The 27,942-nt window shown below is 38.0% G+C and overlaps 1 protein-coding gene across 1 annotated transcript in view; it reads left to right on the forward strand.

Moving 5' to 3' along the window:
- The first annotated feature begins 439 nt into the window (after positions 1–439).
- SULT1B1 (sulfotransferase family 1B member 1) overlaps positions 440–27,942 on the forward strand; it is a 39,448-nt gene continuing 11,945 nt past the window's right edge. Inside the window, exons 1-4 of the mRNA XM_033214523.1 lie at positions 440–700; positions 5,888–6,079; positions 6,350–6,478; positions 11,408–11,505. Coding sequence (XP_033070414.1) covers positions 5,932–6,079; positions 6,350–6,478; positions 11,408–11,505 — 375 coding nt within the window. The 5' untranslated portion in view covers positions 440–700; positions 5,888–5,931. The remainder of the gene's footprint in view (positions 701–5,887; positions 6,080–6,349; positions 6,479–11,407; positions 11,506–27,942) is intronic.

A 27,942-nucleotide genomic window follows, 5' to 3' on the forward strand; every position in this document is an offset into this window, starting at 1 on the left:
GATTGATTTCCAGTCATTTCTTGTCTATGTGATTCTGCATACCAAAAGAAGAAAAAGCCAAGAGTTGTGGAAATGATTAGAGTATTTGTGTTTCAGGTGCCAAAGTAATAAATCATTTCATCTTTAATATGTTTGATATTTAATGATATTAGAAACTCACTTTCATTCAAGATGGAAACATACACTGACACATGCACACAAACACGCAAAACCAATTTTTATTTTTGTTATGGCCAAAATTGTTAGAAGACATTCTTATAAGATATAGAGAAGCAACAATTTTGATCCACTAACCCTTCATGTTCTTCCCTCTGCATTTCTCAGACCCTTTGAAGCTTGCAGACAGCTTAAAATCTAAACAACCTGTGCCTGTGCTGACTTATGGTCACCACCCTGATCCATTTCCTGTCTTCCTGGCTTTGCTAGCTGTTGAAACAGTGGAGCTTGCCTCGTGTGTGTGTGTGTGTGTGTGTGTGTGTGTGATTGTGGGTGTGGGTAGTTTAACCTTTTTACATCTTAGCTGCCTGTAAACTCAGTGATTGCTACGTTCAGATCAAACCTTGAACTTGTTTTGTTCCTGGCGCCAGGAGTCTTCTTGGGCTCCCCATTCCCTGCTGGAACCACTACCATTTCCCATGGTTACTCTACAACAGCTTCACTGGCTGAAAATGAAAACTGAACAAAGAGATTAAATTGTGAGGTAAAATTTGCTTTTCAATTTCTTTCCTTGAGGTTTTATCCTACCCCCACAGAATATTGTGTGCCTTAGAACAATTTCTGTTTTGAACATATTTTATAATTAGAAAGTCTTTGGCATAATTCCAATTTTCTTATAGAAAACTGTTGTTTATGCTGTCTAACATCTCTGAAGCTTTCAATGTTCAATTTTAGTTGTCTACATTTAATGGAACTGAAGCATGCAAGGAATGGAGATCTTCTCATGAAACTGTAAACCACTTACGGAAAAAGAAATCTTTTTCAAGTTTTTGTTTCTCTGCTCCCATCTTTCATCCAGTCCCACTCACATGCATGCATGCAGACATATGCGCACACACACACCTTTAAGGTGCATTCCAGAATATAAAATATGTCATTTACTACGTTTATTTAAGTAGCTGGATTTGATGTGTAGCAGATAGAGCTAAACTTTGTCAGGGTATGACAAATGGAAGAAATTGTTTTTTTCTAACTGAAAGAAAAATATAGTTTTAATGTTAAATGACTGTTTCTTCTAAAACAGGCATTGTTTTTTATTTTTCTCTTTTGTTCCATTAATATTCCTTAAAGTCAATTTTAGACATTTTAATTTTCAGCCTATGGCTCATCTTAAATAGGAAGTCTTGAGATCCCATGTATAATTTACAACTACTTTAAATTGCCTGCTCCTTCCCAATAGTGTTTAAAATATTTTATGAACTAATTTTTAGATGTTAAAGTAAATGTCATTCATAAATCATCTTTCAGCATATCTAGTTTAATTATATCAATTATTTGATATCTTCCAGTCCTCCTCTCCATACTCTTCTCCCCATATAATTCAGAACTCATCATTTATCCACTGGTCATAACGAGGTAATGCTAGTTCATGCCTAATACCCTGTAGCTTCCTGTATTGGACACCCACACTTTCCAGAGGTGACTAGCATATATTCACAATCAGTTGCCTTATTTTCATCTTCTTACTCATTCTATTTTTCTCTACCAACATTTTTACAGCATGAAGAGCCTGACCTTTTTGTCACAGGGGATTTTCATTGTCAAAGCAAAAATTTCTTCCAATTTGTAAACACTCTTGTTTGAATGAGATAAATCACAGACATTTTTGACTGGATTGGGCTTACAGGAAATTTTCAGTATGATCACATGAACAGAGCTGGACAAACTAAAGTCCATTCCTGGGTTGCCACTCCTTTTCTGTGCTTCTTTGAGCAGGACCTCTGAAGATCTGTTTCTTAATCTTATCCACAGAATGAAAATAAGACTGATCTTTTCAGGGTAGGTAATAATTAGAGATCATATACACAAAGCACGATCAACACAATTTGTTTTAAAAGACACTGAATTCATTTTGATAAATCATTTACATACACCCTGTATCATTAGATAATTAAAGGTAGTTTAAAGTCATTTTCTCAAGTTTTAAGTGCAAACAAATTAGTTGAGGATCTTACTAAAATGTAGATTCTGCTTCTGGGTTGAAGCCTGAGATTCTACATTTCTAACAAGCTCTCCGATAAGGCCAATAACACATGGGACTTATACATGGTCTGTAATTTGAATAGAAATTGTAAATCAATTTTATGCATATAAAAGAATAGTACAAATTAAATTAAGGTGAATAAATAAAGAAAAGGCAAAGGATGAATCAAGACATGAAATGGAACCAGAAATGATGCTATAAATGTATAATATAAGCTACTTGCTATATGGGGAATAAATTTGTCTATATAATTTTAGGAGACAGAATGAAAAGGGTATTGGCTCCATCAATATTCATTCACTTTTGCATAATATGTATGCGTTATAAGAGGTGATAAGCAAAGTTATACTGCTACTAAACATTACATTCTGGAGCCAATGAATAGAGTCATTTATTTTTCTCAATTCAGAATAGACAATTTTTGAAATGACGTGTACCATTGATATTTACCTTTAGATAATTTGGGAAGAAACAACTTGTTAAGAAGTTAATAAAATAAAATGTTTCAGAAAGAGCTATTTCATTTATCATGTGGAAATCAAGTCTGATATCTAAATGTACTATGTTGACTCCTGTGGGCACTCATACCTTTATATCCAAACAGAGAAGGGGCACTATTCTTGAGATATCAAAAGATTCTAGGTGAGAAGTGGAAATCTCATCATTCATTCATTTCTTCATTCAATTTATTCAATACAAACTTCATCCCAAGTACACTACTTACAGACTTACTTTCTTTTCTTTCAAATTCCTCCTTCTGCTGACTCCTTGACCATCCACATTAATTATTCCTTTCTTGAGCTGCTAACATGTTCCACAGTATTTCATGCTGGAGAATATTTTCTACAAGACTACCTCCACTAACGAAACATTACAAAGACTACCTGACATTTTACTGGAAATGGAGAATAACTGAGAAGCATATAGAAGATAAATATTTAATATAATTTTCCTAAAAGGCTCCATTCACTCAGCTGTCATTGACATCCTTGCCCCAGGGCTTCAAATGCTCTAAACTTGTCTGTATCTAATCTATTTTGAGACTGCTCCTCCATTAATATCTTCTATTCCAGATTTCTGAGGCCTACAACTCCATTACTCAATAAACAGTGTGAAAATGCAAAGTTCAAGTTATTTTTATTAATTTTCACTCTATTTGTAGCATAAGATGCTACATGTTTCAGGACAAACCTATTGTTGAATAATGACTTTTACTGGAAAAACAAAATAACACAGCATTTTTGTGTAAAACACATGAATGATAATGTATAAAAATGTGGTATGTAATATATGTCTTACAATATAAAATGAAAAAGTGGTTACCCAAATTTCTCCCTCCTAGATTTGTGTGTGTGTATGTGTGTGTAGATGGGGGTAGTGATGGTGGAAGAGTTGGCTTTGAAATACAAGGCTGTTGTCGTAACATGTTCTTCCTAGTCAAAAGCATACCTCTTTCTGTACAAATTAATGTTAGGTAAACTAGTTTAAGCTCCAGCTAGCTGTTAAGTTAGTGAGTTTTGTTTGTGGGTTCACAAATTACTTGCAAAATATTTACCAGAAACTATTATACTTAATCAATTGAGAACTTTTGGCAATCTTTAAAGTTATTTTACTGGAAGCAATACAATTTCCTCTAAGATATTATGCAATTTATGCTGCAATTAGTTCAAATTCTTTCCATCCATATAATAGTAAATATGTTCTATGTTATTAAATTAACAGATCTTAAGAAATAAATGGAACATCGATTATGAAGGAATCTATAAATTGTAAAATAAAATAAAATTGATGTAAAATGAAAACCATTATTAAAAGCAAGGCTATGGTTTTACCTACAAAGTTTAGTGGAAATGAAATGGAAAAAATAAATAATGAGTAGCTCTTTGTGATGCTAATTTTATGTGTCCAATTGATGGGGCCACAGGAAACCCAGATATTTGATCAAACATTAATGTACATGTATGTTTCTGTGTGTGTGTGTGTGTGTCTGTGAGGGTGTTTTTAGATGAGATTAAAATTTTAATTGGTAGATTGAGTACAGCAGATTGCCTTCCCTAATGTGGATGGGGCTCATGCAATCAGTTGAAGGCTGAATAGAACCAAAAGGGTGACTCTCCTGGAGGTAAAGAGGAATTCTTCCTGTCTGACTGCCTTTTAACACATACATATATGATATTATTTTAGAGGCAGGTATGCAGGCATATTCCAGGATATGTAGGGTGAGCTGGCAAACTGGAGACCCAGTAGAGCTGATGGTTTAGCTCTAGTCAAAAGGTTGGCAGGCCGGAGATCCAGGAAGAGCAATGTTTCAGTTTGAGTCTGCAGGCAAGAATAAACAAACAAACAAAAAACAACGATGTTTTCGTTAAAGCTCAAAGGCAGTTAGGTAGAAGGAACACTCCTAGGAGCATCACCCTTTTTGTTCTACTCAGACTTCAACTAATTGGATGAAGATCACCCCCTTAGGTAGAACAATCACTCAGTCTACCAATTTAAATATTAATCTAGTCCTAAAACACCAATACAGAAACACTCTGAATAGTGTTTGGCCAAATGTCTGGGGACCCCATGGCACAGTCAGGTTGACGCAAAAAATTATCAATGACAGTTTCTAAGCAAGCAGAAGTAACAGGAGCACCAAGCATCCAATAAAAAATTATCAGACATGTAAACAAGGGGAAAAAAAACTACCATAATGAGAAAAAAAATCAATCAACTGAAAACAACATAGAACTATGCAGATGTTACTGTTAACAAAGAAGAAAAATCATTAAAATTGTATTTAGTATGCTTTAAAATTGAGAATAAAAAATATAAGCATATTGAAATTGAACACCCAGAGACTAAAACTACAAAGCCCAAGATAAAACATACTGGAAAGGAGTAAGGACAGATTAAGCACTGCAGAAGAAAAGGTTAGTAATTACAGAGACAGAGCAAGAGAGAATATCCCAAATGAAACACACATAGAGAAAAGCTTTTTAAAAAACTAAATAGATAATCTCTCAGCTGTGGGCAACTTCATATGGCCTAATATGCATGTAATTATAGTCTCAGAAGGAGAGAGAGATAGAAAAAATATTTGAAGAAATAATGGCTGAAAATTATCCAAGTTTGACGGAAACCGTAAACTCACAATTCCAAGAAGCTCTATAAAGCTAAAATGTGCATGTGAGTGCACACACACACACACGAAAATAACCACACCTAGGAACATTATAATCCACTTGCTCCAAATAAGTGATAAAGTAATCTTAGAAGCAGACAAAGAAAGAAGATGAATTACAAACTGAAGATCAAAGGTCAGAATGACAGCAAATTTTCTTTAAGGAAAAATGAGGTATAGCTGAAGTCTTAATAATGAGCGGTGGATTTATTTTGCCTTAAGTCCAGATTGTTCAGATTGTTTTGGCATATTTCTGTGAAACATGCATTTTAACTCAAAGAGAGAGGTGCAGTTTCATTTCTTTCCAAAACTTCCCCTAGAGACCTTTGTCCTGCTTGTCACGGAGCCAGTTACTGCTCTTGCAATCTACTGCACCTAAAGTCCACAAAATACACCCTTTGTACTTAGATCTCCATGTGCCCACAATGTAAAAGGCCAATTTTACTTTGTGACAAATTGCGGTGTCTTAAGACCAACATTAGTTACTCAGATTCTGATTTTTATTCTCTATATTTCTCCAGAACGACTGTCAATCTATTATACATTTGTACAATCTGGTATTAAAATGCTTTCCCCAAAAGATATTCTGCGAGAAGATCTGAAGTTGGTCCATGGTTATCCCATGCCCTGTGCTTTTGTGAACAATTGGGAAAAAATTGAACAGTTCCATAGCAGACCAGATGACATTGTGATAGCCACTTATCCTAAATCAGGTGAGTTCTGTGGCCTGACAAATTCAAGTCCGACCTCGATTTTTGTTTCCTGGAAATCAACTTGTCCATAAAATAATTATCATTCTAAATAAAGTTAATATTCATTTAGTGCGGTCACCTATTTTAGTATATTAAAATTGGCATTTGGGGCACAGAAAGGGGAATTAAGTTTGTAATAGAATGTGTTAAAATGATAGTTTTCCAATAGATTCTTCTCTCTCTCCTGTGCAATTTGGGCAATTATTTTGAAAATGTTGCCTTTTGTCACAGGTACTACTTGGGTTAGTGAAATTACAGACATGATTCTAAATGATGGAGATATTGAAAAATGTAAGCGAGGTTTTATTACCGAAAAAGTTCCAATGTTGGAAATGACTCTCCCTGGATTAAGAACATCAGGTAAATTTAACCCCCTTGGAATTATTATTTTGTAATATTATTTACACAGCATATGCATTATTGTATTTGTGACTCTCACTGAAACTGGAGTAGATTTGGTGACATAAAATGGAAGCTGGAAAACAATGTAAAATTGTTGAGGAATATGAAGAAACTTTATTTTTGTCTGTTGTATATCCAGGTATGATATCAAAGATGAGAGTCTTACTGTGCAAAACAATTACAAATTTGATTGATAAAATAAACAATACTTTCTCTGTCTTATTGACTTTTGTTGGGTAGAATTTGTCAGATTAGATCAGTAAGTTCCTAATTCAGGACATTGTTGTAATTAATAAACAAGGAGCAACTTTTCTTAAAACATAGAATTCACTAATACTATTAATTTTTCTTCCACAAGTATTTATGGAATGCTTGTAAATAATTATTCACTGTGCTATGGTATAGATACATAATGATTAGAAATTATATATTGTATCATAGGGAGCTTACAGTAATATTGTGACGTTAAAAAGTAAATAACAGTATGTCAATGTTAGTAGTCTTGCACAGCCAAAGAATAGGGTTCTGTGGAAGCAAACGATAGGAAAGCTTACTTTAAATGGGTAATAAAGGACAAAAATCTTAGACAAATTAAATTAAACAAGTTTAATTGAGCAAAGGACAATTCACAAATCGGGCAGCCCCTTAAGTCAAAATAGCCTCAGAGATTCCAGAACAGCTACATGGTTTACGGAAGGAAGGAATGTGACACACAGAAAACAGAATTGAGATATAGAAACAGCTGGCTTAGTTACAGTTTAGTGTTTGACTTATTTGAACACAGTTTGAAGAGTTGGCCACCTTCCATTGGCCAAAACTTGGTGATTGGCACAAGGTAGAATGTAATATGTTTACACATCCAGTTAGGTTACAATTCACTATGTATAGAGAAACCTTTAAGCCAAACTTAAAATGTGTAAGATGATAGCTTTAGTCTAAATTTAACAAGGGGCATCTACTCCCAATTGAGATTAAAAAGTACATGCTTGGGTAAAGAATATTCCAGGATATAGTCCTGGAAAGCATATTCCAGGAAGATCTTGATATAGCCCGGGGTCTAAAATGATCCATGAAAGAAGGAAAAAGTAAGATGCAAAACAATTGGAAATTAGGCTAGGATAGATCATGTAGGACTTGTAATTCTTAAAATATTTTCTCATTTTATTCCAAGAATATTGAGGAAGACATTGAAGGGTTTTATGCAAAGAAAAGTTATAGGGTTTTTGGTTTTTGTTGTTGTTTTAAATACAAAGACTCCACAAGTCACTTGGTGGAGGTGGAATTGAGGATGCTAGAGAAGACATATTTTTGACTTGTTGATGGACTGTCAAGGAAATATGAAGCAAATGAAAGAATCAAGAATGACATAGTTTTATTTCATCAAGCAAGTGGACTGTGGAACTATTTGCTTGCAAGGAAAAATACTTGGAGAGGAACACATTTGGGTATAGGGTTATTAATATTTTAGTTGTGAAATGGTAACCTTGAGATGCCATTGGATATTATAATCAGTTAAAATTATAGTGAATTAAAATGATGGTATTTGGAGCTTGTTAAAATGTATTCATTAGGCAATGCTCAGTATAATTGGACATTGGAATCAATGTGATTGCCCAGGGAAAGCCTGTGGAGCAATATGAGAAGAGAAGGACTGAGCTGTGAAAAACATCAACATGCAGAAGTTAGGTAGAGAAAGAGGGGCTAGCAAAGGAAACTGAAAAAAATGAGCTAAGAGGGAATGGAAGAGTATGGTGTCTTGTAGATAAATGAGAGGAGTATTCAAGAAGTGAAGTCTGACTGTCAAATGCTGCTGGAATCCTGGGATAAAAATAAGCAGTAGGATGGTGATAGACCTGTATGCCAATGTAAAGAGAAATATCCAAATCCTCTTCTGTAATGGAAGTGCCCCTCAGCAGACTGACTGAATTAGTTGCTTCCATAGGCAGAGACGAATCAACTGGCAGGATGTCAGTCCGTCTATGTCATTGCCAGAAGTCAGAGAGCAAATGCCAATTTTTGTTTTGTTTCATTTTGTTTAAAAAATAGATTCAATTTTTCAAAGTTACAAATCTAAAATCCCAGTTCTTCCCTAAGCCATTAAGTTCAGCTTATAAATATTATTATTTTACTTATACAACAAAAGGAGTTTAATATTTGATCCAAGTTATATTTAATTAAGCTCCTTTAAACACTTAAGTGGCATTTATATAATCAGTATATTTCATTTCCTTGAGTACTTACTTTATCTGACCAAGACAAACCTTCCCAAGTACTTATACTCCAATAAATTAAGCTCATAAATACAGCAAGTCTTAGGTATTTTAAATGTTCCAAAACTACATAGAAACTTAGCAATGATTCCACCACTGTACTCCAGCCTGGGTGACAGAGCAAGACTCTGTCTCTAAAAAAATTTTTAAAATAAAATTAGAAATTTAGCAAGATTTCAACTTAAAATTCAAGTATAAATACTCAACATTTTTTACTTAGCATTACAAAGCAAATCCGTTACTCTCACAAAGTTGTTACTCTTACATTTGTCAAGGACTTAAAATGCAAACTGCAAAGATTCTTAAAGCAAATGGTTATGATGAGATATTCTTAAACGTGCTCATGTTAAGGCTTGATGTTCTTAAACATGTCTATCCTTGGAAAGCTTGGAACTGAGATATTATGCTGGGGGCAAGGAACCCAAATGAGTTCAAGAATGAGGCAAGACTTCAGAGCCATAGAAAGTATGAAATGAAAAAAGTGACAGAACCAAAGTAATCAGAGACATAGGAGTAAGGGATAACAGATGGAAAGGATTGGGGATAGAGAGGGAGGCTATGCAGCATCGCCTGACAGTGAATGGCTGAAATTCAGCAGGTGGATGAGGGTAAACTATGTCATTTAAATCTACTCTAGGCCGGGTACAGTGGCTCACGTCTGTAATCCCAGTACTTTGGGAAGCCCAGGCAGGTGGATCACGAGGTCAGGAGATTGAGACCATCCTGGCTAACATGGTGAAACCCCGTCTCTACTAAAATATACAAAATATTAGCCAGGCATTGTGGCGGGCGCCTGTAGTCCCAGCTACTCGGGAGGCTGAGGCAGGAGAATGGCCTGAACCCGGGAGGCAGAGCTTGCAGTGAGCCGAGATTGCACCACTGCACTCCAGCCCGGGGGACAGAGTGAGACTCTGTCTCAAATAATAAATAAATAAATAAATAAATAAATAAATAAACTCTAGAGCCTGAGTGTAAATAATTTTATTGTCTTTACACATTGCTAACACTCGTACTTGTGGATATAAAGGGTTCATTTAGAAGACTCACTTGGCAAAATGATTGCAAAACAGGGGAAATTGAGAAATCTTTCAGGGAAGCTGAATGCGGAACGAGGAACAACAGATGTGAGAAAAACTTCTTAAAAGAAACAGATATAAGTTCATGTCATGGCCATTAACTAATAACGAGTTGTGGAAGATTACAATTTCTCATTTTTATATGCTCGGTAAAGTGACTGTAGTTGCTAGATCAGTAGAGGCATAGTAAAATCCCTGGTGGAGTTGTACGGTAATTTATGTTTACAGTCATTTATATTTGCAAATAAAATACAGGACAATTAATTAATTTGAAATTCAGATAAATATCCATTTTATTAAGTATACAAGTACTTTCCAAATGTTGTAAGGGAAATATTCATGCTAAAAACTATCTGCTATTTATCTGATAATTCAAATTTAACTTGGATTTTCACATTTTTAAATTTCTTGTCTGCCAAGCCTGTCTCTACTGACATTAAATAGTCTTCTTCATACTGATCATGTGCTAGTCACTGTTCTCTATGGACATTTATTTATGAATAAAACAAGTTACATCGCTGTTCTTATGAAATCTCCATGTTAGTGTATGTTTAGGAGTGAGGTTGAGGAAGGGGCATAAGGACATACAGTAAACAAACAAATAATTTAAAAATCTACTAAGTCAAAATGTGTTTTATAGAACATTAAAAGAAGAATGTTGTAATAGGCTGAATGATTTCTTAGCATATGCAGTGAATTATTGTGAACATTTAAAACAAAGTATTGTTTTCAATGAGTCAGATGCAATTTTGTGTGGGTTTGCCTTTGTATTCAGCGATGGCAAGATGATTTAAGATTATCACTATTCCAGAGTTTAGACTGCATATAAGTAATACTGTGGAACAAAAAGAATGCATAAGAAGTTTATGTATCATCTATCTTAAGACCTTAATTTGAAACCAAGTTCTACCATATATTTGTTGTATGACTTTAAAGAGCTAAGCTAATAACTAAAGATTACACATTTTCCTGTCCATACATATATGGAGAGACATATGACACATATAGAATATAATAAAAATATAGATACAACAGCTGATATTACACGCAAAGTTAATGTCATCTATGCTACAGTATCTGATACAACACAATAGCCAGTTTTAGACTTACTAGTTATTGATATCTCTTTGGCATGAAGAAAAACATTTAAAAAGTCATTTATTGCACAGGTAAAAAACATTTAAAAAGTCATTTATTGCACAGGTACAATAAAACTCCAAATTATTTAAGAGGGTATTATTATCTCTCATTTTGGAGATGGGGAAACTGAAGTACAGAGATTCTGAGATACTTTCAAAGTGTCTCACAATGCTTAAGTGAGAGAGTCTGCATTTGAACTCAGGGTGACTAACCTCAGAATGTGTACCCTTGAATGTTACACAATACAGACTCTAGTAATGTGGTGAAATGCCTGTGATTGGTTCAGAATTTAGCTGCATTACATAATGCTCAAAAATGTCTTGAAAAACTGATTGGCAAAATAAGGAAACGTAACCTTTCTAGAGACTCTAATATTTCTGTATACTTAAATCAATTTCTAGGTATAGAACAATTAGAGAAGAATCCATCACCCCGGATTGTGAAAACACATCTACCAACTGATCTTCTTCCTAAGTCTTTCTGGGAGAACAATTGCAAGGTATACTCCAGACTCCAAGTCAGTTTTTTAGTGTGACCCTATCCCTTTACTCACTCACATAGTTTATTTAAAAATTTTTTTTTTGTTTGTGTAACCAAATACTTGCAACAATCTATACTCACTCACATTGTATGTAAATCTTCAGAAGTCATTTACTTGTGGTCATGAAAACTGAGCTACATTGAAATATTTCCATTAAAAATTAACTTTTAGTCTGAGTTTATATACTCAAGTTTTCCAAACTTGAGCAGCAACAGAATAAAAAAATCTCAGCACAACATTGCTACTATTATTTCCCAACTCTCCCTAGATCGTCAGACCTTCTGTAAAAACTGAACTTAAGGACGTTAGTTCTTATTTGAAGATTAGGTATAAATCTTTGTCAAAACATTTGTTCCTGCTTATCCGCTTTGGGGGAAATTTTATATTTCAAATTCTATTGCTTTAAGAGTTCAGGTGCTATGTAGATTATGTGTTTTTTCTGATCTGACTTTTGATAATTTGTGATGTGTGAGAAACTTTCCTAAGTTGCTGACTTTATGAATGAACAGTTGTTCATATTATACTCATTATTATTTTAATGGCTGCAGGATTTTTTCTGATACCGTTTTGTTCCTGATCTCAGTTATTTGTGCCTTCTCTCTCTTATCTTTGTCGGTCTTGTCATAAGTATATTTTATTGATTTTTTAAAGCTAGTTTTTTTGCTTTATCAATTATTTCTGTTATCTGTTTTTAGTGTCATAGATTACTGCTTTTTTTCTCTATTATTTCTCTCCATCTACTTGCTTTGGGTTTATTTGACTCTCCTTTTTCTAATCTCTTTAAGCAGGAACTGATATTGTTGATTTGTTTCTTTCCTACTTTCTAAAACAAACATTTAGTGTTGTAAATATTTTTCGTCAGTAAAGCTTTAGTTGCATCCCACACATTTTGATATGTCATGCTTTCAATTGCACTCAATGCTATGCATATTTTTATTTTATTTGAAATTTCCTCATTTACTGCAAGATTTTGAAGTGTATGATTTAATTTCTAAGTGTTTGAGGATTTTTATGTTTTCTTTTTGTTACTGATTTCTAGTTTTATTCCATTTTGGTCAAAGATCATACCCTGCATAATTGCAATTCTTTTAAATTTCTTATGGTTCATCTTGTTCTATCTTCTTAATGTTTCGTGAGCACTTGAGCAGGCTGTGTATTCTTCTTTGTAGGTGGATGTATTCTCTGTATTTTTATTACATCCTCTTGACCAATAATGTTGTTCAGGTCTTTTATATCCTTTCTTGTTTTCTGTCTAGCAATTATAGCAATTGCCTGAGAGTGGTTTGTAAACATGCTCAACTGTAACTATTGATTCGTCTATTCCTACTTCAGCTTTACTGGTTTTCATTTCATGTATTTTGAAGTTCTGCTGTTTGCTATTTGGAATTCAGAATTGCTTTATCTTCTTAAGATTAGTCCTTTTATCATTATGTAATGCCCCTTGTGATTTTTTTTTCCACTGAAGTCTATCTTGTATTGATATAGACACTCCTAGTTTTTACCGATTAATGTTTGCATTACGTATTTTTGCTACCCTTTTACTCTCAATGTCTCATTGTCATTTTGTTTGAAGTGTGTCTTTTGAACAGCATACAGCTAAGTTCAGTTTTTATACACTCTGCCAATTTTTGTCTTTAGATTCATGTGTGTATATTATATAAATTTAAAGTAGTTATGGGGTAGAGCCAAGATGGTTGACTAGACAAATTCTGGAAGAGCTTCTCCCACTAAAAAAAGACCAGAATATCAAGCAAACTGGCATACTCCAAAAAGATCTTTGGATAAAAGGCATTAAGAGTGAATAGAGGGAGAATGCAGATGGTGGAGCTACAGGGGGAGGAAGCTAGGAATTCTGAATAGGGCTGTTGAGCACCATGACTTATTCCTGGTCCTGCACAGTTCCTAGAGAAGGAGTGAGTTAAACAGGCATGAATGGCCACCTCTTACCATGGACCTCCAGGATCCTAGCTGCAGGAGACTCCATCACTCCCAGAGACATTTTAGTTGGCAGGGAGAACTTCCCAGAGAATTGGCAGAGACAGTACTCTATTCTGTGTGGAGTCCAGAGGGTTTGGCGCAGGAATAGCTGCAGTGGAACACGGCCATAGGTGCCCATCCCCCAAGGCTTTCCATATTTCTTTAGGTGGCTTTAGCTTTTGTTAGCTCCCAGGTCTGGAGAAAGCAGGTCTGTCTTGCACATCGGCCGGGGCCAGTCTGATCTGACTGCTCCTCTCTGTGCTGGCTTCTACTAGGGCCCCTGCATAGCCATACTCACTTAGTGCACAGCCTCAGCTGCCCTACTGAAGCACTTGCCAGCAGCTGCTGTCATAGTTCTTTGACCAGCAGCCCCTAACTTCCAGTTTTTAGCCCAGGTTTTTGCTTTTGCATATGGATCCTTACTGGTGCAGATTCACTTTCAGCCTTCTCCCACCAGTGCACAGTAACCTGCAGCCTACTCCTGCTACCCTATGAGCAAGTGGATGCACGTGGCTGCCCCATCACTACATATGTGCCTCTGGCCCCCTGCTTCCCTGTTGGATTACACTGTCTCATGTCATCTCCAATGCCCCAGTGAAGCAACTTTGCCAGCATCCCTGATTGGAATGTTGTTGCCAGTAGTCTGGGAACACATCAGCACCTCCAGCAAAGCAGGTTCTTGACTTCAAGGGGCCAGAGAGCAAAGCAAATGGTCTTGTTCTAGCCCACTAGAGACAGAGCACATAGCCCTGGAGTGCCAAATTAAGCCTTGGTCCCCTAAAAGCATCCAAAAAGGAAAACAATCTAATAAACCCAAATTTACACTAGAGTCAAAACCTCAAGGACAACAAAGAATATAAAAGCAAAAAGCACCGTCCAAAGGAAAGGATTTTAAAAGATTAAAGAAACATTAGCTGTCACAGATGAGAAAGAAACAGCTCAAGAATTCTGGCAACTCTGAAAGCCAGTGTCTTCTTGCCTGCAAATGAACTAACTAGCTTGCCAGCAATGGTTCTTAACCAGATTGAAATTGTTGAAATGACAGACATAGAATTCAGAATCTAGATGTCAAAGAAACTCAATGAAACATAGAAAAAGGTTGAAACCCAATCCAAGGAAAACAGTAAAACTTATGAAGAGCAGAAAGAAAACATAGACACATTGAGAAAGAACAAAACTGAACTTCTGGAAATAAAAAATTTACTAAAGGAATTTCATAATACAATGGGAAACATTAATAATAGAATAGACCAAGCTGTGAAGTCAGAGATGGAAGACTGTTGCTTTGAATCAAAGCAGGCAGACAAAAATTTTAAAAAGGAATTTTAAAAAATGAACAAAACCTCCAAGAAACATGGGATTATATAGACACCAAACCTGTGACTCACTGGAATTTCTAAAAGAGATAGAGAGATGCAATTAACTTGGAAAACATATGTGAGCATACTGTCAATAAAAATGTTCTCAACCTTGCTAGAGAAGCCAACACACAAATTATATAAGACAACAATTCCCGAAATATAGAATGAAAGAGGAACTCCAAGGTCAACATGAAATAAGAATTCTTAAAGACAGCTAGCGAAAGGGGCAGGTCATGTACAAAGGGAACCTCACCAGGCTAGCAGTGGACTACTCAGCAGAAATCTTACAAGTCAGAAGAGATTGAGGGCCTATATTCTGTATTCTTAAAGAAAGGAAATTCCAACCAAGAATGTCATATCCAGTCAAACCGCTTCATAAGTGATGAACAGATAAAATCCTTTTCAGAAAAGGAAATACTAAAGGAATTCATTAACATGAGACTTGCCTTCCTAGAGGTCCTTAAGGGAGTGATAAACATGGAAACAAAAGATATAGCAGCTACCACAAAAACATACCAAAACACACAGAACATTGGCACTATAAATCAATTACATAATCAAGTCTACATAATAACCATTTAAGAGCACAATTACAGGATCAAATCTTCACATATGAATTTTGATCTGGAATACAAATGTGCTAAATGAGCAACTTAAAAGGCACAGACTGGCAAGTTGGATAAAGAAGCAAGAAGACTCTGCTGCCTTCAAACTTCAAGAAACTCATCTCATATGTAACAACACCCATAGTCTCAAAGTAAAGGGATGGAGAAATAGATATCAAGCAAATAGAGAACAACAACAACAAAAAAGCAGGAGTTGCTAATCTTATTTCAGACAAAAGAGACTTCAAACCAATAATCAAAAGGACAAAGAATAATATACAATGATAAAAGGTGCAGGTCAACAAGATTTAACTATTCTAAATACATATGCACCCAACTTTAGAGCACCTAAATCCATAAATCAAGTTCTTACAGACCTACAAAGATACTTACATAACCACATAATATTAGTGAAAGACTTCAACACCACGCTGATAGTGTCAGATCATCAAGGCAAGACACTCAGGACTTAGACTCGACACTTGACTAAATGTACCTAACAGACATCTATCCAACAACAGAATATACATTCTTCTCATCTGTAGATGGCACATATTGTATGATTGACCACAGGTTTTACTCAGCCATAAAGCAATTCTCAATAAATACAAGAAAACCAAAATCATACCAACCGCACCATTGGGCCACAGCACAATACAAATGTAAATTAATGCCAAAAGTCAGGTAGCGTGACGCCTCCAGCTTTGTCCTTTTGACTTAGGATTGTCTTGGCAATGCGGGCTCTTTTTTGGTTCCATATGAACTTTAAAGCAGTTTTTTCCAATTCTGTGAAGAAACTCATTGGTAGCTTGATGGGGATGGCATTGAATCTATAAATAACCTTGGGCAGTATGGCCATTTTCACGATATTGATTCTTCCTATCTATGAGAATGGTATGTTCTTCCATTTGTTTGTGTCCTCTTTCATTTCACTGAGCAGTGGTTTGTAGTTCTCCTTGAAGAGGTCCTTTACATCCCTTGGAAGTTGGATTCCTAGGTATTTTATTCTCTTTGAAGCAATTGTGAATGAAAGGTCATTCATGATTTGGCTCTCTGTTTGTCTGTTACTGGTGTATAAGAATGCTTGTGATTTTTGCACATTAATTTTGTATCCTGAGACTTTGCTGAAGTTGCTTATCAGCTTAAGGAGATTTTGGGCTGAGACAATGGGGTTTTCTAAATATGCAATCATGTCATCTGCAAACAGGGACAATTTGACTTCTTCTTTTCCTAACTGAATACCCTTTCTTTCTTTCTCTTGCCTGATTGCCCTAGCCAGAACTTCCAACACTATGTTGAATAGGAGTGGTGAGAGAGGGCATCCCTGTCTTGTGCCAGTTTTCAAAGGGAATTTTTCCAGTTTCACGCTACCTGACTTCAAACTATACTACAAGGCTACAGTAACCAAAACAGCATGGTACTGGTACCAAAACAGAGATATAGACCAATGGAACAGAACAGAGTCCTCAGAAATAATACCACACATCTACAGCCATCTGATCTTTGACAAACCTGAGACAAACAAGAAATGGGGAAAGGATTCCCTATTTAATAAATGGTGCTGGGAAAATTGGCTAGCCATAAGTAGAAAGCTGAAACTGGATCCTTTCCTTACCCCTTATACGAAGACTAATTCAAGATGGATTAGAGACTTAAATGTTAGATCTAATACCATAAAAACCCTAGAAGAAAACCTAGGTAGTACCATTCAGGACATAGGCATGGGCAAGGACTTCACGTCTAAAACACCAAAAGCAATGGCAGCAAAAGCCAAAATTGACAAATGGGATCTAATTAAGCTAAAGAGCTTCTGCACAGCAAAAGAAACTACCATCAGAGTCAACAGGCAACCTACAGAATGGGAGAAAATTTTTGCAATCTACTCATCTGACAAAGGGCTAATATCCAGAATCTACAAAGAACTCAAACAAATATACAAGAAAAAAACAGACAACCCCATCAAAAAGTGGGGAAAGGATATGAACAGACATTTCTCAAAAGAAGACATTCATACAGCCAACAGACACATGAAAAAATGCTCATCATCACTGGCCATCAGAGAAATGCAAATCAAAACCACAATGAGATACCATCTCACACCAGTTAGAATGGCAATCATTAAAAAGTCAGGAAACAACAGGTGTTGGAGAGGATGTGGAGAAATAGGAACACTTTTACACTGTTAGTGGGATTGTAAACTAGTTCAAGCATTATGAAAAACAGTATGGCAATTCCTCAAGGATCTAGAACTAGAGGTACCATGTGACCCAGCCATCTCACTACTGGGTATGTACCCAAAGGATTATAAATTATTCTACTACAAAGACACATGCACACGTATGTTTATTGCGGCACTATTCACAATAGCAAAGACTTGGAATCAACCCAAATGTCCATCTGTGACAGACTGGATTAAGAAAATGTGGCACATATACACCATGGAATACTATGCAGCCATAAAAAAGGATGAGTTTGCATCCTTTGTAGGGACATGGATGCAGCTGGAAAACATCATTCTTAGCAAACTGTCACAAGAACAGAAAACCAAACACCGCATGTTCTCATTCATAGGTGGGAACTGAACAATGAGATCACTTGGACTCAGGAAGTGGAACATCACACACTGGGGCCTATCATGGGAAGGGGGGAAGGGGGAGGGATTGCATTGGGAGTTATACATGATATAAATGATGAATTGATTGGTGCTGACGAGTTGATGGGTGCAGCACAACAGCATGGTACAAGTATACATATGTAACAAACCTGCACGTTATGCACATGTACCCTAGAACTTAAAGTATAATAAAAAAATAAACAAACAAACAAAAAAAAATTAACGCCAAAAATCCCTATCAAAACCTTGCAATTACATGGAAGTTAAATGACCTGCCCCTGAAACAGAGTAAAGAATGAAATTAAGGCAGAAGTTTTTCAAAAGTCTTTGAAACAAATGAAAACAGAGATACAAAGACACAACATATCAGAATCTCTGAGACACAGCAAAAGCAGTACTAGGAAAGTTTATAATGCTAAATACCTACACCAAGAAGTTAGAAAGGTCTTACATTAACAACCCAACATTGCACCGACAGGAACCCGGAAAATAAGAGCAAACCAATACCGAAAGTAGCAGAAGAAAAGAAATAACCAAACTCAGAGCAGAACTGAATGAAATTGAGATGTGAAAGTCCAGACCAAAAAATAAACAAAAACAAAAGTTTGTTTTTTGAAAGAATAAGTAATATATACCACTAGCTAGATTCATAAAGAAAAAAAAGAGAGAAGATCCAAATAAACACAAGCAAGGATAACCACCAGCACCACAAAATTACAAGGAACCTGCAGAAACTGCTAGGAACACCTTTATGCATACAATCTAGAACACCTAGAAGGAAAGGGATACATTTTTGGAAAAATACAACCTCCTAATGATGGCAGCGGCAAGGAGTCCAGAGTGGCTGCTGCCATCACATCGGCTGCAGTGGGGAGACAAGGGTGGTGGTGGCAGGAGCGGCCGCAGGAACAGCAAAGGCACCAGTGGGACCCCTGTGCCCAGTGACCCCACAGCAGCCTACTGCACCACCCTTACCTTTGCATGGCCGGGCAGGACCCACTTCCAGGCCCAGAGTCTCCGCTATGTCGGGTTCCTTTGTAGAAAATTGGCCATGGCCGCTGCACCTCCGCTGTGGGGGAACACAGAGAGGAGGCAGGAGTCCCGAGAGTCCACTCCTGGGACTCCCCCGAGAGTCTGCTGCCCTGGTATCGCCCTGCTACTGCAATGAGGCCGCGCCGAGTCAGCTACCGATGGGGAAGCAGCGTGGTTAGACATGGAGGGAAGGGGATAGAGGGGTTCCAAGGCAGAGCTGGGCCTGGGGTGGTGCCCTGCTCCACGAAGTCAGTGGGAGCAGGGAGCAGGCAGAAGTCCCATCCTCCTGGGCACAGTTGCAGCAGGCCAAGTAATTGTGGTGGACGCAGGGCTCCCTGTGCTTTTGGGGGCCAGGAGCAGGCAGGAGCACCGCCTTCCTGGGAGCATCTGCAGCCACCCATGTGCAGCTGTTGACCCAGGCATTTCTGCAATCTTAGAGGCCAAGGAAGGCCCCCACCTTGTTCCCACAGGCTCAGGGGTGTCTGCTCCCACTGTCTGGCCTCTACCCACTCTCGGAACACACTCCAGTATTGGAGAGTGGTTGACTTCAAGCCCGGGTGCTGTCATAGCCCAGTTGGATGTGTGCAAACTTGGGACAGCTCTGACACACCAGCCCCCTGCCACCTCGGTCCCCTCTGGACTTTGGGCACCCAGGACACAGGAGGGAAGCCAAGGGGCTGCTGAGGGTAGGTCGAAGCTGGCCTGCAGGCAACCCTTGGCAGTGACAGCCTTGGTGCTATGAAGGGTGGCAGGCGGTAGACAGGCTCCTGGGTAGAAGAGGGTGGGTCCCAGCTGAAGCCCCACCTTCAAGCTGGGGAGGGCCTGAAGCCTGGGAGCTGGACTGCTGGTCCTGTGGACCACAGTGGGAACTTGCGGTGCTTTTTCTGGGCCCACCCATGGCTGCTCATGGACCACTGGGCCTGCACTTCTTCCCATCTGAGGCCCATAAAACGTCCTAGATTCAGACCAGAAGAGACAACGGGAGGAAGAGCTACAGAGAGAAGCTACTCACCCCAGGGTCTGCTCTCTGCTGAGAGCTGAACACGCATCAGGAAACCCTGACTACCATGCTCAAGAAAGCTCCTCTTCATCTTGCTCACCTCCATTTGTCTACATACCTCATTCTTCCTGATGCAAGACAAGAACTTGAGACCCACCAAATGGCAGGGCTGAAAGAGCTGTAACACAAACAGTCCTGAAACAGACACCTTGCTCACCACCTTGTGTGCGACAAGAAAGACAGAAGAGAGAAAGAGAGAAGAGCTGTGGCCCTTCAAGGAGCTCAGACCTAGGAGCTCCCTGAGCCAGGGCTGTGACACCCTCTTTAGGGCTCTATGTTTCCTGGTGTCTCCAAGCTTCTGGGTGCCACTGTGTTCCCTGGTATCAGCTGTGGATGTTGTTTATGGTGTGCCTGGTCCAGCTGCAACCTTGCAGAGAGCTGGGGCCATGAGGCTGAGGCCATGCTGGTGCCTGGAGCTGCCCACCCCATCGCAGCTGGTGTGCTAGGCTTTGCACAATGGCCAGACTACAGGCTTGCTCACACACCCATTGCTGCTCCACACCTGGCTCACCCTCGGCAGGCATGAGATCCAGGTTGGTAGCACAAGCCAAGCTCAGCCTGCAAGGCTGAGTGGTCAGAATGAGTCCAGAGGAGAAAACCTTGAACAAAGGCATCATTGGCCACAGAGGTTTCCGGCTGGTAAAGCAAAATCCCAAGGATCTCATAACACTAGGATTGAAACCCCCATAAATTTCAATCATGAACAGACCAATAGCCAGTCTTGAAAATGAATTAGTAATAACAAACCTACCAATCTATCAAAGCCCTGGGCCAGACAGATTCACAGTTGAATTCTATCAGATGTACAAAAAAGAGCTAATACCAATCCTACTAAAATTATTTCAAAAAGTCGAGGAAGAAGGACTCCTCACAACTCATTGTATGAGGACATAATCATTCTCATACCAAAACCTAGAAGAGACACAACAAAAAAGAAAACTTCAGGCCAATATTCCTCATCAGCATAGATGGTAAAATCCTCAGCAAAATACTAGCAAACTGAATCCAGGAGCACATCAAAGGTCTAATCCACCATGATCGAGTAGTCTTTATTCCCAGAATGCAAAGTTGATTAAATACATGGAAATTAATAGGTGTGATTCACACAGCAAGTACTAAAAACAAAAACCACAAAATCACTTCAATAAATTTTTATTTATTTATTTATTTTTTTTGAGACGGAGTCTTGCTCTTTCCCCCGGGCTGGAGTGCAGTGGCCGGATCTCAGCTCACTGCAAGCTCCGCCTCCCGGGTTTTACGCCATTCTCCTGCCTCAGCCTCCAGAGTAGCTGGGACTACAGGCGCCTGCCACCTCGCCCGGCTAGTTTTTTGTATTTTTAGTAGAGACGAGGTTTCACCATGTTAGCCAGGATGGTCTCGATCTCCTGACCTCGTGATCCGCCCGTCTCGGCCTCCCAAAGTGCTGGGATTACAGGCTTGAGCCACCGCGCCCGGCCTTCAATAAATTTTAAAAAAGGTTTTTGATAAAATTTAACATCCTTTCATATTAAAAACCTTCAGTAAACCAGGTATTGAAGGACCACATCTCAAAATAATACAAAATAATGAGAGCAGTCTATGACAAACCAACATTCTGAACAGGAAAAAGCTAAAACCATTCCCCATGAGAACTGGAACAAAACAAGGATGCCCACTTTCACAACTCCTTCTCAATATAGTACAGGAAGATCTAGCTGAAGCAATCAGACAAAAGAAAGAAATAAAAGGCATGCAAATAGAGGAAATCACATTATTTCTCTTCATAGTCAATATGATTCTTTAGCTAGGAAACTCCACAGTTTCTGCCCAAAAACTCCTAAACCTATTAACTTCAGCAAATTTTCAGGATACAAAATCAGTGTATAAAAATCAGTAGCATTTCTATACACCAGTAATGCCCAAGCTAAGAGCCAAATCAAAATGTAATCTCACTCACAATAGTCACAAAAAGAATAAAATACTAGGAATATAGCTAATCAAAGAGGTAAAAGATCTCTACAATGAGAATTACAAAACATGGTTAAAACAAACCAGAGATGAAAAAAATTAATGGAATAACATTTCATGTCCATGTATAGGAAGAATGAATATTGTTAAGATGACCATACTGCCCAAAGGAATTTACAGATTCAATGTTATTCCTATCAAACTACTAATTATATTCTTCATATAATTAGAAAAAAAACTATTTTAAAATTCATATGGAATCAAAAAAGAACCCAAATAGTGAAGGAAACCATAAGCAAAAAGAACAAAGCCAGCAGGATCACAATATCCACCTTTTACTACAAGGCTGCAATGACCAAAACAGCATGGTACTGGTACAAAAACAGACACATATACCAAAGGAACAGGTTAGAGAGCCTGGAAATAAAGATGCACACCTACTTACAACCTGCTGATCTTCAACAAAGTTGACAATAATAAGCAATGAAGAAATAACTCTATTCAATCAATGATGCTGTGATAAATGACTAGTAGTATGAAGGAAATTGAAACTTTAGTCCTTATTACCATATACAAAAAATTAACTGAAGATTGATTAAAGACTTGAATGTATTACCCAAAACTATGAAAACCCAGAATAAAATTTAGAAAATATCATTCTGGACATAGGCTTTGAAAAGGTTTCATGATTAAATCTCTAAAAGCAATTGCAACAAAAAACAAAATGTCGAAGTGGGACCTAATTAAAATAAATAGTTTCTGCATAGAAAATGGGAGAAAATATTTTTGAACTATACATCTGACAAAGATCTAATATACAGAATTAAAAAGAACTTAAATCAATTAGCAGGAAACAACCCTATTAAAAACTGGCAAAAGACATAAACAGCACTTTTCAAAATAAGACAATTAAAACAGAATTACCATGAATCCCAGCAATCCCATTACTGAATAGTTACCCGAAGGAATATAAATTGTTCTATCAAGAAGCACCTGTACTTGTATGTTCATCATAGCACTATTCACAACAGCAAAGGAATAACCTAGATGCCTAATATGGTTTGGTTCTGTGTCTCTACCCAAATCTCACCTTGAATTGTAATAATCCTCATGTGTCAAGGGCAGGACCAGGTGGAGGTAATTGAATCATTGGGTTGGTTTCCCTGTGCTGTTATCATGATAATGAATAACTTCTTGCAAGACCTGATAGTTTTTAAGTGCCTGGCATTTCCCTTGCTAAAACTCCCTCTGTCCTGCCACCCTATAAAGAAGGTACCTGCTTCTCCTTTGCCTTCCACCATGACTGTAAGTTTCCTGGGGCCTCGCAAGCAATGGGAAACTGTGAGTCAACTAAACTTCTTTCCTTCATAAATTATCCAGTCTCAGGCAGTTCTTTATAGCAGTGTGAGAATGAACTAATACAGTAAATTGGTACTGAGGTAGTGGGGCACTACTATTAAACATACCAGAAAATCTGGAAGTCATTTGGAACTGGGTAATGGGCTGAGGTTGGAACAGTTAGAAGGGCTCAGAAGATGACAGGAAAATGTGGGGAAGTTTGGAATTTCCTAGAGACTTGGAGGGCTCAGAACACTGGAAGATGTGGAAAAGTTTGGAACTTCCTAGAAAATTACTGAATGGTTTTGACCAAAATGCTGATAGTGATATATACAATGAAGTCCAAGCTGAAGTGGTCTCAGATGGAGATGAGGAACTTGTTGGGAACTGGAGTAAAGGTCACTCTTGCTATGCTTTATCAAAGAGACTGGCAACATTTTGCCTTTGCCCTAGAGATCAGTGGAACTTTGAAATTTCTAAGTCGCAAAGCATTCAACAGAAAGCACCGCATAAAAGTTTGAAAAATTTGCAGCCTGACGGTGCAGTAGAAAATAAAATCCCATTTTCTGGGGAGAAATTCAAGCCAGCTGGCTGAAGAAATTTGTGTAACTAAAAGGAAGCCAAATGCTAATCACCTAGATAATGTGGTAAAGGTCTCCAAGGCATGTCAGAGACCTTTGCAGCAGCCCCTCCAATCGTAGGCCCAGAGGCCTAGGAAGAAAAAATGGTTTCACAGGCCAGACCCGGGCCTCCCTGCTGTGTGCTGCCTAGGGACTTAGTGACCTATGTCCCAGACCTTCCAACTGTGGCTAAAAGGGGCCAATGTACAGCTTGTGCTATGGATTCTGAGGGTGCAAGCCCCAAGCTTTGGCAGCTTCCACATGGTGTTGAGCTTGTGGATGCACAGAAGTCAAGAACTGAGGTTTGGGAACCTCTGCCTAGATTTCAAAGCGTATGTGGAAATACCTGGATGTCCAGGCAGAGGTGTGCTTCATGGGTGGAGCTCTCATGGAGAACCCCTGGTAGGGCAGTGCAGAAGGGAAATGTGGGATTGAAGCCCCCATACAGAGTCCCTACTCAGGCATCACCTAGTGGAGCTGTGAAAAGAGGACCACCATCCCCCAGACCCCAGAACAGCGGATCCAACGAGAGTTGCACTGTGCACTTGGAAAAGCTCTACACACTTAACACCAGCTGTGAAAACAGCCAGGAGAGGGGCTGTACCTTGCAAAGCCATAGGAGTGGAGCTGACCAAGGTTGTGGGAGCCTACCTCTTATATCAGTGTAATCTGGATGTGAGAAATGGAATAAAAGGAGATCGTTTTGGAACTTTAAGGTTTAATGACTGCCCCACTGGATTTCGTCTTGAATGGAGCCTCTAGCCCCTTTTCTTCCGACCATTTTTTCCCATTTGGAATGGGTGCCTATACCCAATGCTTGTACCCCCATTGTATCTGGTAAGTAATAACTGACTTTCAATTTTACATGCTCATAGGCAGAAGAGACTTGCCTTATTTCAGATGAGACTTTGGACTTGGACTTTTAGGTTAATGCCAGATTAAGACTTTGGGGGACTATTAGAAAAGCATAATTATGTTTTGAAATGTGAGGACATGAGATATGGGAGGGACCGGGGCAGGATGATATTGTTTGGCTCTGGGTTCCTACCCCAAATCTAATGTTGAATTGTAATAATCCCCATGTGTCATGGGAGGGAACATGTGGAGGTAATTGGATCATGAGGGCAGTTTCCCCCATGATATTCTCATGATAGTGAGTGAGTTCTCACAAGACCTGATGGTTTTTTAAGTGTCTTGTGCTTCCCCTGCTTGGACTCACTACATCCTGTCACCCTGTGAAGAAGGTGCCTGCTTCTCTTTTGCTTCCTCAATGATTGTAAGTTTCCTGAGGCTTCTCCAGCAATGCAGAACTGTGAGTCAATTAAACCTTTTTCCCTTTTTTTTTTTTGGGGGCAGAGTCTCACTCTGTCACCCAGGCTGGAGTGCAGTGGCCGGATCTCAGCTCACTGCAAGCTCCCCCTCCTGGGTTTATACCATTCTCCTGCCTCAGCCTCCTGAGTAGCTGGGACTACAGGCGCCCGCCACCTCGCCCAGCTAATCTTTTTGTATTTTTTAGTAGAGACGGGGTTTCACCGTGTTAGCCAGGGTGGTCTTGATCTCCTGACCTCATGATCCACCCGTCTCGGCCTCCCAAAGTGCTGGGATTACAGGCTTGAGCCACCGTGCCCGGCCCTTTTTCCTTTATAAATTATCCTGTCTCACACAGTTCTTTACAGCAGAGTGAGAACTTGTTAATACAATCCCCATTAATGGTGGAACACATAAAGAAAATGTGTTGTGTATACACCATGGAATACTACACAGCTATAAAGAAAAGGAAATCATGTATTCTGCAGCAACATGGATGCAGCTGGAGGCCATTATCCTAAGCAAATTAATTTATGAGCAGAAAACCAAATATCGTATGTTCTCACTTACACATGGAACGTAAACCTTGAGTATACTTGGACACAAAGATGGGAGCAATAGAAACCAGGGCATAATTGAGGATGAAGGGTAGTAGGAGGGTACAAGTCAAAAAACTGCCTTTCATGTAATATGCTTACTACCTGCGTGACGAAATCATTTGTACACAAAACCCCAGTGACACACAAATAAGCAACAAATCTGCATGTGTGCCCACTGGACCTAAAAGTTAAAAATAATAAATAAATAAATAAATAAATAAATAAATAAATAAATGCATTATTGGCATTTTAGGACTTATGTCTACCTCGTTATCTGTTTATTCTTTCTGCATCTCATTTCTTTTTTTTTTTCTTCCTTTCCTTTGTTATACCTAAACATTTTGGAAATAATTTTTACTTATTTCTAGTATTTTTGAATATATTTTTGCATAGTTTTCTTAGTGAGTGCTTTAGGTATTGCCATAAATATACATAACTCATCACAGTCTAATGGTGTCAACATTTTCTCACTTTAAGTGAAGTGTAGATATCTTACTTCCATTTAGGCCCCTTTACTCTCTCCGTATTTTCAACATAATGGTCTCGAGTGATCCTGTACATAAACTGAACACCGCATCAGATAATGTAACTTTTGCCTCAACTGTAAAATATGACTTAAGAAATTAATTGGGTGAGTGATTAGCTATTACATTTACTTCTATTTTTACCCATTCTCTTTTTCTTTTTCATTTCTAAAGTTTTCATCTTTCTAGTGTCATTTTCTTTCTGTTTGAAGAACTTCCCTTAACTATTCCATAAGATAGGTCTGCTAGCAATTGATTCTCTTAGTTTTCCTTTTTCTGAGAATATCTTTTTCCCCTTCTTGACTGAGAACAGTTTTACTGGATATAGGATTAGGAATTGACAATATATTACTTGCTGCACTTGAAAAACTATTGTACTATTTCCTTTTGGCCTTCATGGTTTTAGATGAGAAACTTGTTGTCATTTGAATTGGTGATCTTTATTATGCAATGTGCTGTATATCTGGCTTTTTTCTAAGAGTTTTATTCATCTTTAATTTTTAGAAGTATTTTTATAATGTTGCTTGACATCTTTTTTTTTTTTTCCCTTTTTGGAGTTCACACAACTTCTTAGATATATTGATTTATTTATTTCAACACTTACAGGACGTTTTTGGTCACCAACTCTCCAAATACTGTTTCAGTTCCTTACTCTTCCACCTATAATTGTGTAACTCTAAATATACAAACGTTAGGCCTCTTGTTATTGTCCCATAGATTCCTAAGGTTCTCTTTATTGTCTTTATTCTATTTTCTCTGTGTTGTTAACATTGAGTAAATTCTATCAATACGCCTTTATGTTCACTGATTCTGTCCTCTAACATTGCCATTACACTATTCTAGTGATTTATTTATTTATTTCAGTTATTATATATTGCAGATCTATACTTTCCACATAATTAAATTTACAAATGTAACTCAAATTTCTTTTCTATTTTTTCAGTTGTTTTAATTTTTTTTTTCAATTTTTAACTTTTGTGGGTACACTGTAAGCATATATATTTGTGTGAATAGGAGCCTCATAACTCAGACTGGTACCTTATCCTACTGTGGTTGAGCTGGTATCCAAGATGTAAGACAAAGTCCTCTTTTCTCTTCCCTCTCCTCTGCTCAAGTGGAAAGAAGGGATCTCTTCTGAATCCACCAACTATGCAGCCTAGAGTTTGTGGAAGGGTGGTACAAGCATTCCCTTAGTCTTGTATGTCGCAGTATGTCTTGTAACCTTCAAGTCCACTGGCTCTGAGGCCATCTCAGCACTAGAACATGCCTAGAAGCATGTGGTCTAGACTGTCTTTCAAGTTTATTTACAGGTGCGGAGCACTTTAGCCTATGTAGTGAGGCTTGCTGGAACTCATATTTCTACCACTGGAATGTGTGATTCCCTTTAGATATATTTGGTCTATATGCTTC

This window comes from Trachypithecus francoisi, unplaced genomic scaffold, assembly GCF_009764315.1.
Source record: "Trachypithecus francoisi isolate TF-2019V2 unplaced genomic scaffold, Tfra_2.0 Lachesis_group1, whole genome shotgun sequence".
In the NCBI taxonomy this organism is placed as follows: Eukaryota; Metazoa; Chordata; class Mammalia; order Primates; family Cercopithecidae; genus Trachypithecus; species Trachypithecus francoisi.